Source organism: Biomphalaria glabrata, chromosome 3 (assembly GCF_947242115.1).
Source record: "Biomphalaria glabrata chromosome 3, xgBioGlab47.1, whole genome shotgun sequence".
In the NCBI taxonomy this organism is placed as follows: domain Eukaryota; kingdom Metazoa; phylum Mollusca; class Gastropoda; family Planorbidae; genus Biomphalaria; species Biomphalaria glabrata.
This window is the reverse complement of record NC_074713.1, coordinates 18,205,673-18,220,123: the sequence shown is the minus strand read 5'-3', so window position 1 is coordinate 18,220,123 and position 14,451 is coordinate 18,205,673. Positions and strand designations below refer to the sequence as shown.

Below are 14,451 nucleotides of genomic sequence, written 5' to 3'. Positions count from 1 at the left end.
GCATATTGAACGCATTAATATCGATCCAGCGATACAAGATTTCTTTTCAATGTCAGTTACACAAATCTGGATCAAGTGTTTGCAATCCAATCCCGAGTTGCGCCTTCTACTTCCATTAACATATTTTTGCGAAACACGAATTAGTTATGAAGTCTAAATTACAGAAAGAAAAAAACCTGATGCAGATGTGAAACAGAAACAAGCGAAGACTGTAGCAACACTATTGTATCATTGTGGTTCACCATTGCCGAAAGGCTATTTGTGCTTCGCCATGCATTTTAAATTCTAACATGCAACATAAAAATGGTGAATAAAAAATAGAAAGTAAACAAATGAAAGTCATAGATAAAATTGAATTTAATTTAAATAGAATTACAGTGTTATGACATTAGCAAAAGCACAGTTAATTATGCTTATGAACGAAAATAATTTTACGGTCATAGTGGGAAATTGTCAAAAGGGTCGCTGAGCTAAAAAGCTTGAGAACCGCTGTTGAAACAGATTCATGCCATCATATAAAATATTTAAATAAATAATGTGGAATGTAATACAAGGGAAAATTGTCCTGCTTTTAATCAAATACAACACTTTGTCAATGTAAAAGTTACTTTTTAAACACTTCTTCAAAATGTAATTTATATTTAAAGATATGCCATTCAATCATACATAAATACATGAGACAGTACTTCCTACTAACTAACATACAGGGTATTCATACAACAATTCAACTCGACAAACAAGTGCAGGCTGGGAGGACGATACCAAAGTGATGCAAGGTTATCTAACTCTTCCACACTAATGGTATACATGTTGAAGAGTTGTGAGTTTTATATTTTAAAAAAAAACGAATTTCTCCCCATGTTCAAGTCGTGTGACGAAACAAATCCTTATTGGGTCTTTCTAATCACTAATGTTTATGACAATACTCCAGTAGAACTAAATATCTTTAAGGAAGCTAGCCTATTGAAGTGAAGAAATATGAAGGGCCTAGAATAAAAGAATATGAAATAGTAGCCATGTCACGTGATTAAGAGTGGCGAAGAGCGTAGCTGTAGTGGTAGTGTCGATTAAAATTTATTTCAGTTTTCGTTTTTATTTCCTGATATTTTTGCAATTTTTCCCAAGCAGTGACTTTCGTGTACGTACTGATTCTGACAAAGCAACTTGCGCAAACCTTGAAGACATGGGCGATAAGTTCAAATCAACTATCACAACAATAGACAGTTGTATTAGGCAGTGAAGTTAAATTAAAGAATAGCAAACCTTATAAGCGAATTCTGGAGAAAATGTTGTTTCCACTTTTGTGTATGTTTTATTTGTTTCGCACTTTAAATGACTTTCAACTTTTGTTTCGTTTCACAGTAAAATCTCTGAGCATGCTAATAATAATAATCAAACATTCATAATAATAAGGTTTGTCTTCGAGTCCGAAGATTGATGAGGAATGCAGTATTTCCAGTGGCTACACATCCCCAATTGCGAACTACATATTTTGCCACCTCCAGCGCTATGCATGTTAGCTGAACCATGGAACTATACTAATGGAACACCAGCTTCGAGTTTTTTACAAAGACAAAGAGAGTCGAAGTGCCGTCGCGCATCTTTTTTCGCGCACCATACCAATTTGAAAAATCGATGAGGATGCCAAAGAAGAAATTTACTCCGAGAGCCACTTGGATTGACCTTCATTGAGAGTAAAACTTCCCCACACTATATTTTATTAGATCTGTAAAAACTTTATCCATTTTCTGACTATCTGATAAAATAGATACAATTTCCCTGAATAAGAGATCGTCACAAAAGTTATTTTTTTCGATCACCCTATAAAATGCCACTTATTTTCCAAAAAATAGAATCTAAATTCCGAAAATACAATCTTTCAGTGTTTCTGTGTTTGGTTTATTTACACTAAATCTGGATGAAGACCTGTCTACCGTTCCGCTAAATGCGTATTTGTTACGATATACTAAATTGCACGAAATAAAAATAGGAGGCCTAATACAGTTTTGACACTCCAAGCTACGCATTTCTAATCGTTTTTTTTTTATTATCGAAAGGACTAGGCTATAGGCATACACGTCTCGTGGGAAACAAAGAAAAAGTTAATCTTGATAATATTGTAGCCTAAATAAAATGACAAAAAAAAAAAAAACTATAGCCTAATCTAAAATGAAATAGATCTAGAGCTAGATTTTCTTGGAAGAATGATATAAAATAAGTATAAATAATAAGTCATATGAATCTGATAGATCTAAAACAAATACTGATAGAGTCATTCATTAATTAATTATTAGAATTACTTGACTACCAACTGGGTATTTTTATTGCCAAAATACAATGTATTTTATGTGCATTTATTAAAAACAACAACCAAAAATTAAGCGTTTGACGCAACTAGATCTAATATTAGTAATATATAGATTCTACTTCTAGATCCAGAAAGCTACTTCTCTAATTCAGTTTTCTAGTTTAATTCTAGTTAGATCTAGATGTCTAGACCACTAGATCTAAATCTAGCCAGGGTTTTTGTCATGGAATAGATTTATAAAACTTCAGCCACCTACTGATCACGATATGACAGATAGGCCTACTGACCTACTCTCTCTACTACTAGACTCTAGATCTAGTACAAGTAGATCACTACATTTGACTAGATGATTACTAGATCACAGTAAAATTCAATGTGTACTTCCGACTTTAGCTCAACAAACAAGTCTACTCCAAAGTATAGATCTACTAGTAAAGTCACAAAGTGTAAAGGATCATTATATATTCACATAAAAAAAAATATAGGCCTACAATGAATCGAATAATCAGTCACTAATTTGACTAATCAGTAATCTAAATTGTTTTTTTTTTTTTTTAAATGGCAAATGTTATTGATGACTTCTGACTTGTAAACCAGTTGCAGAGATTCTAGTTTTTATTTTGATGACATGTTACGATACATCAATGATATTTAGATAAACCTAGTGGAACAGACAGAAGGACCATTTAATATAAGGCAAAGAAGTAAGATGTTTATAATCCATCAAACTATGATCAAACTCACAGAGGACTTGTGTCATTTGTGACGGCATTTCATGCATTTACAGAAGCTACAAACTATTCTACAAAAATGATAGGCTTGTCTTTGATTCCGAAGACTTATGAGGAATGCTATGTTTCCAGTGGCTACTCAGCCCCAGCCGTGACCTACATATTATGCCACAATGAGCACAGGCATAACCATTGTCCACCTGTGGTAGAATCAGTTGTTTTTTTTCTTTTTGCCGTCTACCCTCGGCAATTAATTTTCATTGGTGTATACCACACCTTTGTAAGTGACCTCCAGCTGTCTCGCTCTGAAGCTGTATGCAACCAAGTGCTCTCTTATTCTATATCAGTTAAAGCAAGTTGGCGCCTAAGCTTGTCTTTAAAGCATTTCTGTGGTACCTCTTTATGTGCATATGACATGTTAGGCAAATAGGTTTCGGAATATATAGGTGTTTAAAATGAAACTCCAAACATCTGGACTTCCAGTAACCAAGAAAATAAGCTTAGGATTCAAAGAGACAACACTGGCATTTCAGCTAAGACAATCAGTAAAATTAATAGCAACTTTAATTGCAGTCCACCAAACAAGATAAAAAGAAACAAGTGTGGCTTCAATAGCATTGATGATATTTAGTTTACTTTTATCTCATTTACTAGTATTACTATTTCATTGACTAAGGTTTTTTTATTGTCAAATATGCATAAGTACATGTACTAGTTCCTGCAATTTGATGAAAAATAATAATTAAATTGTGTGTAGTCTATATACAAATGTTTATAAGAGATGACAGCTTAGCTTAATTTACTTAATTTCAAAACTATGATTTTGTGTTCTGACTCTACTCTAAATAAATTATATTTTATTTTAAGAATGCAAAGTTGGAAATTCTGTTCTGATGAAAAAAAATTATTAAAATAAAGTAGATGTTTATGGTTTCTTTGTATTTATTTTTAAATTATTTATTCATTAAAAATTAATTGTTCATTAACATTTACTTGAAGTAAAGATAAAAAACAGAAATTCAATTCATGCAGATCACAGCCCATCACTTAAATGTATTTACTGTCAATTCTACACACTATTCATTTCAAAATGTTGCTTTAAATTGTTATATGACACAATCAAAGTACTGGTACCTCACATTGATGTAGGCCTAAAGCACCTGAAATAATGACAAATTTTCATTCAATAACTTGTACTGTCATTTATTATCAGACGTGTTAAAACTAATGACCTGTATCATCATCATTGGCCTCCTTCAGTCATAGAAATAGAAAGACTAAGGTTTCATCTCAGAGCACACTTCCTCGTGTGGTTGGGGAGCCCTATTTCGGAGAGACACTCCTGTCCACAGATAGCGCAGGTTAAGGTGGCTTTTGCTTCGGTGGTAGGAAGGAGCTGGCAGTTTTTCGGATTGTACGTTTTTCTTCCTGAGCTGAGACCTATGTACTTTCACTGTCCATAGCTTTCTTGGTCACTGTCTCTCCATCTGTTGCGGTCTAAAGCTATGTCTTCCCAATTGTCAGTATTGATGTTCACTGATTTGAGGTCACGTTTTATTACATCTATGTAATGGAAGTGGGGGCGACCAGTTTTTCTTGTGTCAGTAGTGTGTTAAAACTAATGACCTGTGTATATAATTTATTAAGCAGGAGCATCAACAAATCTTGAACAATAATTGTCTACAGAAAAACTTTATTCTTATCCAAACAATATACATTTACAATGTATTTAAGCAAGTTAATTTATATTTATACAAATCTATATGGCCTAAAGATTATAGCGTATTTTGATGTGTGAATACCAAGTTACATTATTACATGAAAATAGTGTGCTCATTTTTAAAATATTCTGGGTAATAAAAAACTAATGATACAATAAAATTGAAGCATTAGTCAAAAAAAGAAAAATTTCACTCAAGATCTATGTGAACTCTGCTTGAAAATTAATTAATAAATTTTGAAATTAATTAAAAAAAAAAATTATGGTTCTTTAGTCAATGGAATGATAGCAGCAATTATTTAACAATTTCATGATTATCCATTCATTTCAATATATTTATAACTGAAAAATAATTCATAAGGTTTAGATACAACCATTTGAAATAATGATTATAATTTTTTTCTTAATTTGCTTAATTCAAATCTAATATAAACAAGATTTCCTCTGTCAAGAAACTTATGAGGGAACAATATGCATGTTCTTCTCAGTAAGTTTTGCAAAGGGAATTAAAAATATTTAATTGATGTTGCTTTTTTTTTGCCAACATTTTAAACCTTTGCACCAGGTTTTAGTTTTAAGGAGAATGCACCATATTTTATATGTTTACTTTTGTTAGATTCTTATTTTAATTTAAAAAAAGTAAAATTTCCCTTACCACTCATCCACTGCACTCCCTCTTGTTTTAATGCGGCTCAGATTAATAGTTTTCAAGTACAATATCAAACAGATTTAAAGAAATACTAAATCCAAACCTGTTGGCTGAATGACAGGATATACATAAATATGTATACAGCTTACAGTATAATATATATATCTTAAATTAAAATTGGTCCAAGACTTTTATTTTGCAACATGATGGGATTTTCCTTTCTGGTGGTGCTATGCAGGAGTCCAAGAATCTCATCTTTTCTCATAACAGAAAGTTATCTAGTTATAAAAATAAATAAAAGGATTTTTAAAAAAATTAAAAAATATGTGTGACATATGTGTTGACCATGCTAAACGTATATATGTTATTAATTATAGTTATATAATTTTGCCATTCTAAAAATAGTCTGTACCTAAAAGGAGCTACTGCGTTAATGTGTAGACATGGCCCTGACCTTAATAGTTATGAATTATTACTATAGGTGAAGGCAGATGTTCAGTTAATTTGATGCACATTGAACTAATCTAAAAGCAACTATAACATATATTATGATTTACATTTTCATGGAAAACTAGTTTTTCAAAAATACAAGTACTTCAGCTTATGAGAAAAGTACATGGGAAAAATTGCAGTACCTTACCTTTAAGAGGTGCAACCAATCATTGACTTTTCAGGAATGCATGCCTTTTTCTTGCATTTCCAAACATAACTGTAATTATACAATTAGGCATATTGGTTAATTTCTTTTGAAAACATTAAAATTAAAAAATAATATTATTAAATTGAAAACATTGTTGTATCAAACATACAAATTATCAGACAATTTTGCCTAATTTCATCTAACAGTTTATTGTAAAGGAATGGCCTGCACAACAGCCAAGGTATATTAGGCATTCATGAAAGATGAATGTGCTTAAGAGTGTTATAAATAAAAAAAAAAACTAGAGAAAAATGTTAAATTCCATCCCAGATAATTGGATGTTGCTTGACCATGAAAATCACACAATTCATAAAACATCTATTAGATAACTAAAATAAAAATTGTATAGTAGTACTTACATTAAATATTGAATGGATGCCCAGAGAGTAGAAATAGTATAAGTATGATCCTTGAGCCATTCTGGGACATCATCAGAACTGGTTGCCATGGTTCTACTTGTTAATAACTGAAACATTACAAACATTTTTTTTTATTTATAATTTATCACAGACTAGAATAGAAATGTTGCCAGGAAAAATACCAATGGTTAGAATACACCTGATGCTACTTTTGTAGCCTTATTACTGGTTAAAATGCACCAAAACTTCATTAATTAAATCTGATAAGAAACATATATGTATCACACAAGTCCAAGTTTATCAGAGTGTCATAGCAAATAATTAACTAGATATGTGAGTTTTAAATTAAAGCACTGAATTTCAGGGGATAGATCCAACTTGACACCACATCATTTATTATTTCATGAACTCATGGGTATGGCATGGAATGGAAACTATTATTTAATATATATGGGGTGTAGGCAAGGCATGGATTATAAATTGTCTTGTATAGATTAGATTGGGTAAAACTGCCAATCGAAGGTAACTTTTACTGATAGATCTGGATCAATTATAAATTTATGGGATCTAGGCCTGCATAAATTGTATCTTTTATTTATATATAATATATAACTAGTCTAGAATCTATAATTATATCTTAATAATAATTTTTGTAGATGTCATATAATATCTAACATATTAAGTATAGATCAGTAAAATGTTTGTTTGTAAAATGTTTTACATGTTTCGGATGTTCCTTCAGAGTTGAAGATAGTTTACTTCCTAGTCCAAACCTCCCGCAGGACGACGGGGGATGGGAGCGGGCAGGGTTTGAACCCTCGACCGTCGATAAATCCGAACGACAGTCCAGCGCGCAAACCGCACGACCAGGCAGCCATCCATAGATTTAGATTTTTAGCTATAGTGGAATATTTTTATATCCTAATCTGAACTGGATCTATATATCTAGAATTTAGATCAGTAGATTTAGTATTTTAGGTAGTAAAAACTTTTATATATTCTAAATCTAAACTGGATCTAGATCTAATTAATCGAGAAGCTTAGATTTAGATATAGAAGACTAGTTGTAAAGATTTGACTACACTATGGCTAATGCACTAGCTTAGTAGGCCTACTAGATAGATCAAGAGACATAGTACTAATAGACTCGTCTTGCCTCGTTGGGCCTCTCAAATCAGCTACAGACTTTAGAGACAATTTAGGAAGGTGAATATCAATCCAATTCAAAGATCTACAATCTACATGTTAGAGTCTAACTAGAGATGCTAGATCTAGACAATCTAGTCTAGAAGGCTTATCAATAAAAAATAAAATCAATCATTTCTAAAGTTTGTAAAATTATATGTAGATCTAATCTATCTATTTATAATATAATAAAAATCTATGTCTACTTTTTAAATATTTAAAATGATATGGCTGATGATATTAATTATTTTAATTGAGACATTGACATACTGTCACATACAAAGTAACAATATAATTAGATCTTATACTAACTCATAGACTCATACCGTATTGTATTAAACCTTCGAGTTTACGTTCCACTATCTTGACTTGACTATATTGACTAAATAAAGGGCACTATGATTATAGATGTAGATTATTATCTATGATGATGATGTTTATCAACTGGTAGATCTGTAAGTAGTATCGTCACTTTAAGTATAATCAGTATAACCACTGCATTCGTTTCATTCACTGTCTGTATCAATAATCGTGTGAAAGTGAAGTCTAGATTTAGATAGAATTGATAGATTATAGATCTACTATTAAAAAGTATTAACTATACTTAATACTAACTATAGTGTCTATACTATAGTATAGCCAGTATGACTCGTATGAGTATACTCATATACTGTAAAAGTGTATAATAGTAAGTATAAGTATAGCTATAGACAGACTAGATTCTAGATGATCGATAGATCTAGACTAGATGATATTCATATATGATATTGACAACTATTGATCTCATGTATGGTCTAGATCTAGATAAAATAGAGTGGATCTCATGACTGTCTATATTAGATCTATTGATTATTTTTTTTAAACGTTAAATAAATCTAGACCTTAGTCTTTAACTTTAGTCTAGGTGTTGTAGATCTATATTATTCTAGATATTATACAAGAGATCTAGATCAATATAAGTTCGGTTTTTTAAAAATTCGCATTCAAAATTTTAAATACCCAGATTTAAGTATTTATATACCCATATTGGTAGGTCCGAGTTAATCATTTATTAGATCTATTAAAGCATGTCTATATACAAGATTATTATTTTAAAAATATATTATTATATAAAAGATATAGTTATGAATATTTACTTTAAAAAATTAAACAAAATGAATTTTTTCACTTTTACCAATTAACACTCTGGCTAGCAAAAAGGATGACTCCTCAAAACTGTGAAAAGACGATAACTGCATGAGTTGGTTTGGAATTGTATTTTGTAAGACTAATTTTCAAAACATATCCTTCATGAGAGAGAACGAAAAAAAGGTTGTCAAAAAAAAAAAAAAAGCTGGCTGGACTACGCAAATAATGGACCAGCCTCTCTCTCTTGATATCTTGTTAAGAACATTGGTGACCGGGAAAAGTGGATGGTTTTGTTGCGCGGGACAGATGATAAAAATGACATGTACATAAAAAAAATTCCAGATTTTGTGTAAAATACCCAAATGAGGAAGTACTGGAAACACCTATTTTAACGAAGTGGCCTTAAAAAAAAATCTTTTGTGACGATCCATTATTCAGGGAAATTGTATCTATTTTATCAGATAGTCAGAAAATGGATAAAGTTTTTACAGATCTAATAAAATATAGTGTGGGGAAGTTTTACTCTCAATGAAGGTCAATCCAAGTGGCTCTCGGAGTAAATTTCTTCTTTGGCATCCTCATCGATTTTTCAAATTGGTATGGTGCGCGAAAATGATGCGCGACGGCACTCTGATCATAAAATCTCGAAGCTGGTGTTCCATTAGTATAGTTCCATGGCTGAACAAATATTATTTTATGAATATACGATACATTATAAAGACAGGAGAACGAAAAATTAACTAAAATTCCTGTTTAGGATTTGCACATACTATGAATTTTGAATGCTTTTGTGAAAATTGAAGCGTCCTAGAAATAAACATTTTTATACTTCTAAATTATTTAATAGTCAAATTATATTTAAAAAAACGAATACATAATAATTTAGGTATTAAGATAAATGCAAATTTTAAAAATATGAATGCAAATGTATGATGATCACATTACATGTCTTCTGTGAGGTTTCCATTAATAGTTTATAATACAAGTTATACAAGTATTCAGGTGTAACAATTTTATAGTTTCTTTTCTATTTTTTCTCCCTTTGAACACACACACACACAAAAAAAGAATTCTAGTAGCCTACTATGAGTAGTCAGGTACAGTTGACTCTTGAAAGTCCATCTACTGTTATATAGAAGTGTCGGATTATCGAGGGTTATGTGTACTTCCGTGTATGTATAAAAAGTACAAATTATTGTGTGATACTATATTCTCTTAAACTTAGAACAGTATAAAATAAATAATAGACGAACAAGAATTTATTGATCTGAAAAAATACGAAAATATGTTTCAACTTCCACATTCTGCATTCCATTACAATTTTAGTCTAGCTACATTCTAAAATATACGTACTACAGTTTCATTTAATTACATGAATTTACTTGGGCGCCGCGTCGGATTTAGTGTCGGACTATCGAGAGTCAACTGTATTAGACTCCGTCAGGTAAAACCTGACCATTCAACTCACAGATGACCAACTTGTGAATTATTGAGCCAATCAGTAGTTTGTTGTTGTACACGGTGGCTATGGTAGAACCTGTGATCAGATCGCCATGATCGTAGAACAGTTCAATGACTTCGTCCTCTGCAGCCATCTTCCCATCAGGCATCAGTGGGACGTACAGAACCTGGCAGACAGCAGGAGACAATGTGGTGTAAGGAAAACATCGGTTCTGCATGGATTAAATCGAATGTATGAAATGTGTGGGCTGCAAAATAGGTTCAAACAACTGAACAAGGAATAAGACAAAGTCTTCGATTCCGAAGATTATGGATGAGTGCAGTATTTTGTTTGACCATTCAAACCCAGATAGGACCGGCATATTTTGCCACATCTAATGCGTACAAAGCTGTTATCCATTTAAGTTTTCTTTTCGTCTGCGTCTATATATTGCAAGGGCTTTGGGCCTCAAATAATGTGTGTACCGCGAACTTTGAGAGTGCTCTTTTGCTGTTTCTCTCAGGCGCGACCTTCTGCTAGCTGCCAGTGTCAATGAGAGTAATATGGCACTACTCAACATTCAACAGTTGCACTGGGTCAGACATCTATCCCGTGCCTGTATCTATAGTTCGTCCATCGTGGTTCGATGACCACTTTTGTCATCCAGGGGGCTGAGGGCTTTGCCTCCTCATGTGGCTGGTGAGACCTATGTGAGCCGGTAATGCTCGGCTGCACACTGGTATAATCCCATGTCTAGCATGTCATGTATATATTTATGTGTATATAATAGGATTATCATTATTTTTATAAAGTAATGTTAGTGTTGTATCGAAATATTTAAATATAAATTATAACTACAAATAACTGAGATTTTAGTCTTAGTGTCAAAGTATACTGTAAAGGTAAAAAATATTCTTTAGCTTTGACAGGAGCTCTACCTTGGAGTTGGTCTGTAGCTTTGATAGGAGCTCTTCGCTAGGAGTTAGTAAATAGTTTTGATAGGAGCTCTTCGCTTGGAGTTAGTCTGTAGCTTTGATAGGAGCTCTTCGCTTGGAGTTTGTCTGTAGCTTTGATAGGAGCTCTTCGCTTGGAGTTAGTCTGTAGCTTTGATAGGACCTCTTCATTAGAGTTAGTCTGAACATACTGACCAACTGAAAATCCACTTTATTTTACAAGTCAACTAACCCTTATAGAGATATGACGACAAGGAAGACTATCGTCACTTAGAAGTCTGGGTTTAAACTTTGCACTAGTCTTGAGTTAAATTTTGTAATAAGGGAGAGAGCAACTTACAGAAGATGGCGCTATATTTTTGGGTTCTTCCAAGTGATCAAAGACTTTGTGAACAATCGGATGAGCTCCGAGAAATAAACCTTGCCCGCTGGAACTCAGATGTGAGTTGTCAATGGCGGATCTAAGATTTAACATCTGTACCGGTACTAGGCGTTTGTCTTCCTTTCTTTCCCAAACACCAACTCGCTTTAGGAGAGGAAAGTTCACATACAGGTACCTATGAAAACAAAAGAACAACTTAGAAGTTAAAGTTGACGTCACGCGATAAGTTGGATAAGTTAATTCAATAAACAATAGCGACGCCATTTCTGGAAGATTTCACTGCCCAAATATAAAAATTTTAATATACCACGTTGTAATTTGCGAAAAACTATGCTTAATGTTTTATTTGTCAAAACTTTGCAAAATAGAAAGCTAAAAAGAGTTGAGTTTGTGTGGAAACATAAACTTAGAGTCGGACCCAGAAGTGGTCCACTCAAAGAAGTGAAAAGGAAGGTTTCAATATTTTAAGCTGTGAAGTATTAACTATCAACAACCGCAACCCTATCTCCACCGATACACAAAGAGGAAATGTGTACGTGTCGAAAGTGTTGCCGATAGTGGGCACTACTGTAATGCCAACTGACGACATGATACCAGATGTATTAAAGTTATTATTAATACATATTCATATGTATTCAATGAACCGATTGTTATGAAGATATGCTTCAATGTAAACCTTGCCTAAGTGAAGTTAGTTAATAATTATTTAAATGATGGTTATGTAAAGGGCTAATCTTTCATTCAAAAGATGAAACTGTTCCCTTTAGTGAGATGTATTATTATTATACATACAAAACACTTTATTAAATCTTATTTTTTGTGTAAACATACTAAATGCTTTTTGTTCTTCTTTAAAAGAAAAGAAAACATTTTATTTATATCATAAGTAGTTTGTATATTGTAAAATACTTTACTTAGTAATACTAATTGATATGTTTTAAAACATTATTTTGGGGTGGGGGGGGAGCCGTTAGCATAAATGTTTAAAAAACGTATAGGAACATCCCCTCCCTTGCTAATATAGTCTCACACACACACACACGCACACACACACAAAAGGCCTGTGCCACATCTGATCATCAAAACAAAAAAACTAGTGCCATCATCACACACACACACACAAACCAGTGTCACAAATCTGGCAACTGAGCTCCAAAAAATCCGTAGGAAGAGCACAAGACTTACCTCTGATCCTTCGAGAGTGTTATTCCGTTGGGTCCTGTCAACTGAGGGATCACAGTCTCAAAGCCAGTGCCGTTGTAGAACACAACGGAACCTAGAGGCAAGGGTAATAGTGACTCCAAAATATTCAGCGCTGGTACTTTGAAGTACATGTAGTTGGAAATGTAAAACTGATCCTCTTCCACCACAGCTAGGTCATTGGTCAAGCGAAACAAGTCACTGGTGAAATACTTCAAGTGGACAAGCTCTTTGGTTGTTGGGTCGTACCTGAACTTCTCGACCCTGTCCGGGGCGGACACTTGATGGTTCACAACGTACAGAATATGTTGACCTTTTACTTTGTCCTCCAAGACACTGATGCCGTGAGGTCCGAACGTGTAGACGTTAAACTGGTCAGTGGGTCTTATCTTCAACACGACTGCTCCTTGCTCGGGATTCTTCAAGTCAAACAACAAAATTTTACCTTTTATGTTCTTCTCCTTTAGGAACTCTTTGTACGAGGAGGAGGATACATTCCAGTTGAAACCGGAAGTGATGAAAGCTAAGCCTTCTTCAGTGACCTGGAAGTCCTCTGAACCAAAATCTTGACCTTCCACGGGCCTTTAAGAAAATAATGTGAATATGTCAAAAATCGATTTCTTGTAAAATATTAGAGATTTTCATAGTAAATGTTATTTAGAGTAATCTGCTATTTTACATTTTATTTTCATTTGATTCTACAATGCTAAAAAAGTGCTAAAAAGAAATGACATGCTTTATGTATAAATCTAGTGTCTACCAGATAAAAAAAAATCCGAATTTAAATGCCGTTTGTTAAAATCACCTATAAGTTAAAATTGATTTAACAATCTATCAGCTTTTTTTACTTTTTGTCATACAATTTTTAATAAATTCATATTTCACAGTCAACAAAAATACTTCATGTACAAAAAATTGTTCACTTAGGCTCTATTTACTAGTAACATCGGTATTTAGATTTGAAAGTATTGCTTGCCCAACTCAATTTCTAGTCGATCATTGTGCACTTTCGTTCCCTTTCTCTTAGGGTACACCAGCCGGAGTATCAATATCTCGACAACAGTCGCCGCCTACTTCAGCACTGCTTACAGCCGGCACTGTGTGATCTCTGGTAAACTAGGTCAAGACACGACACAATGTTACCTGCATTGTCCTGGGTGATGTTTCTTGTAATGGACTTGGTAATCCATAAACAGGAAAATCTTGACACCATAGTAGAGAAGGACAGCCAGTAGCGCTATTCCAACTTGCTTGAACATTGTGTGCCGTCTTGGTGTTGGGGTTGAACTCAGTGTCTACGTCTGCTGAAACGTCATGTCTCACTCAATCCTGTCTAGCATGTGTTTTACAAAGGGCGGTAATGACCTACTTTCGCAAACTTCTGTAGCTGTGTTGTCTGTGATGATTTGTAGGCTAATGTCCTCGAGCGAGAAGATCATGATCTGAATGAGCATTAACAATCCGATAACTATCAAAGCGTCTGTTTATGCTTAATAAGAAAACAAGAAAGCTACAAGGATTTACTACACACACACACACATTTATTCTCGGCACACACATATCGTGTTTAATCTTACAAAATGAAGTATGACTTCAAGGAAAATATTTTTAAAAAAAAAAAAAGCTTATCTAAGGAAATAGCTCTGTGCCAACAACCTTATCTCTCAACAATGTAGAAGTTATTTCTCTTATTCG

At 33.2% G+C, this 14,451-nt stretch overlaps 1 protein-coding gene and 1 long non-coding RNA gene across 2 annotated transcripts; both read right to left on the bottom strand.

Annotated features, from left to right (window-relative positions):
* Window positions 1-4,715: 4,715 nt before the first annotated feature.
* Window positions 4,716-8,375, bottom strand: LOC129925164 (uncharacterized). Its single transcript, XR_008776941.1, has 4 exons — window positions 7,979-8,375; window positions 6,468-6,574; window positions 6,049-6,117; window positions 4,716-5,686 (listed from the first exon to the last, which is right to left on the bottom strand). It is a non-coding gene; the product is annotated as an uncharacterized LOC129925164 (long non-coding RNA).
* A 1,157-nt stretch (window positions 8,376-9,532) lies between these two features.
* LOC106058218 (serum paraoxonase/arylesterase 1-like) lies at window positions 9,533-14,189 on the bottom strand. The gene is made up of 4 exons (XM_013215589.2): window positions 13,900-14,189; window positions 12,742-13,338; window positions 11,515-11,731; window positions 9,533-10,408 (listed from the first exon to the last, which is right to left on the bottom strand). The coding sequence occupies exons 1-4, from the start codon at window positions 14,013-14,015 to the stop codon at window positions 10,211-10,213; spliced, it is 1,128 nt and encodes a 375-aa protein (XP_013071043.2). The 5' UTR covers window positions 14,016-14,189; the 3' UTR covers window positions 9,533-10,210.
* Window positions 14,190-14,451: the final 262 nt, after the last annotated feature.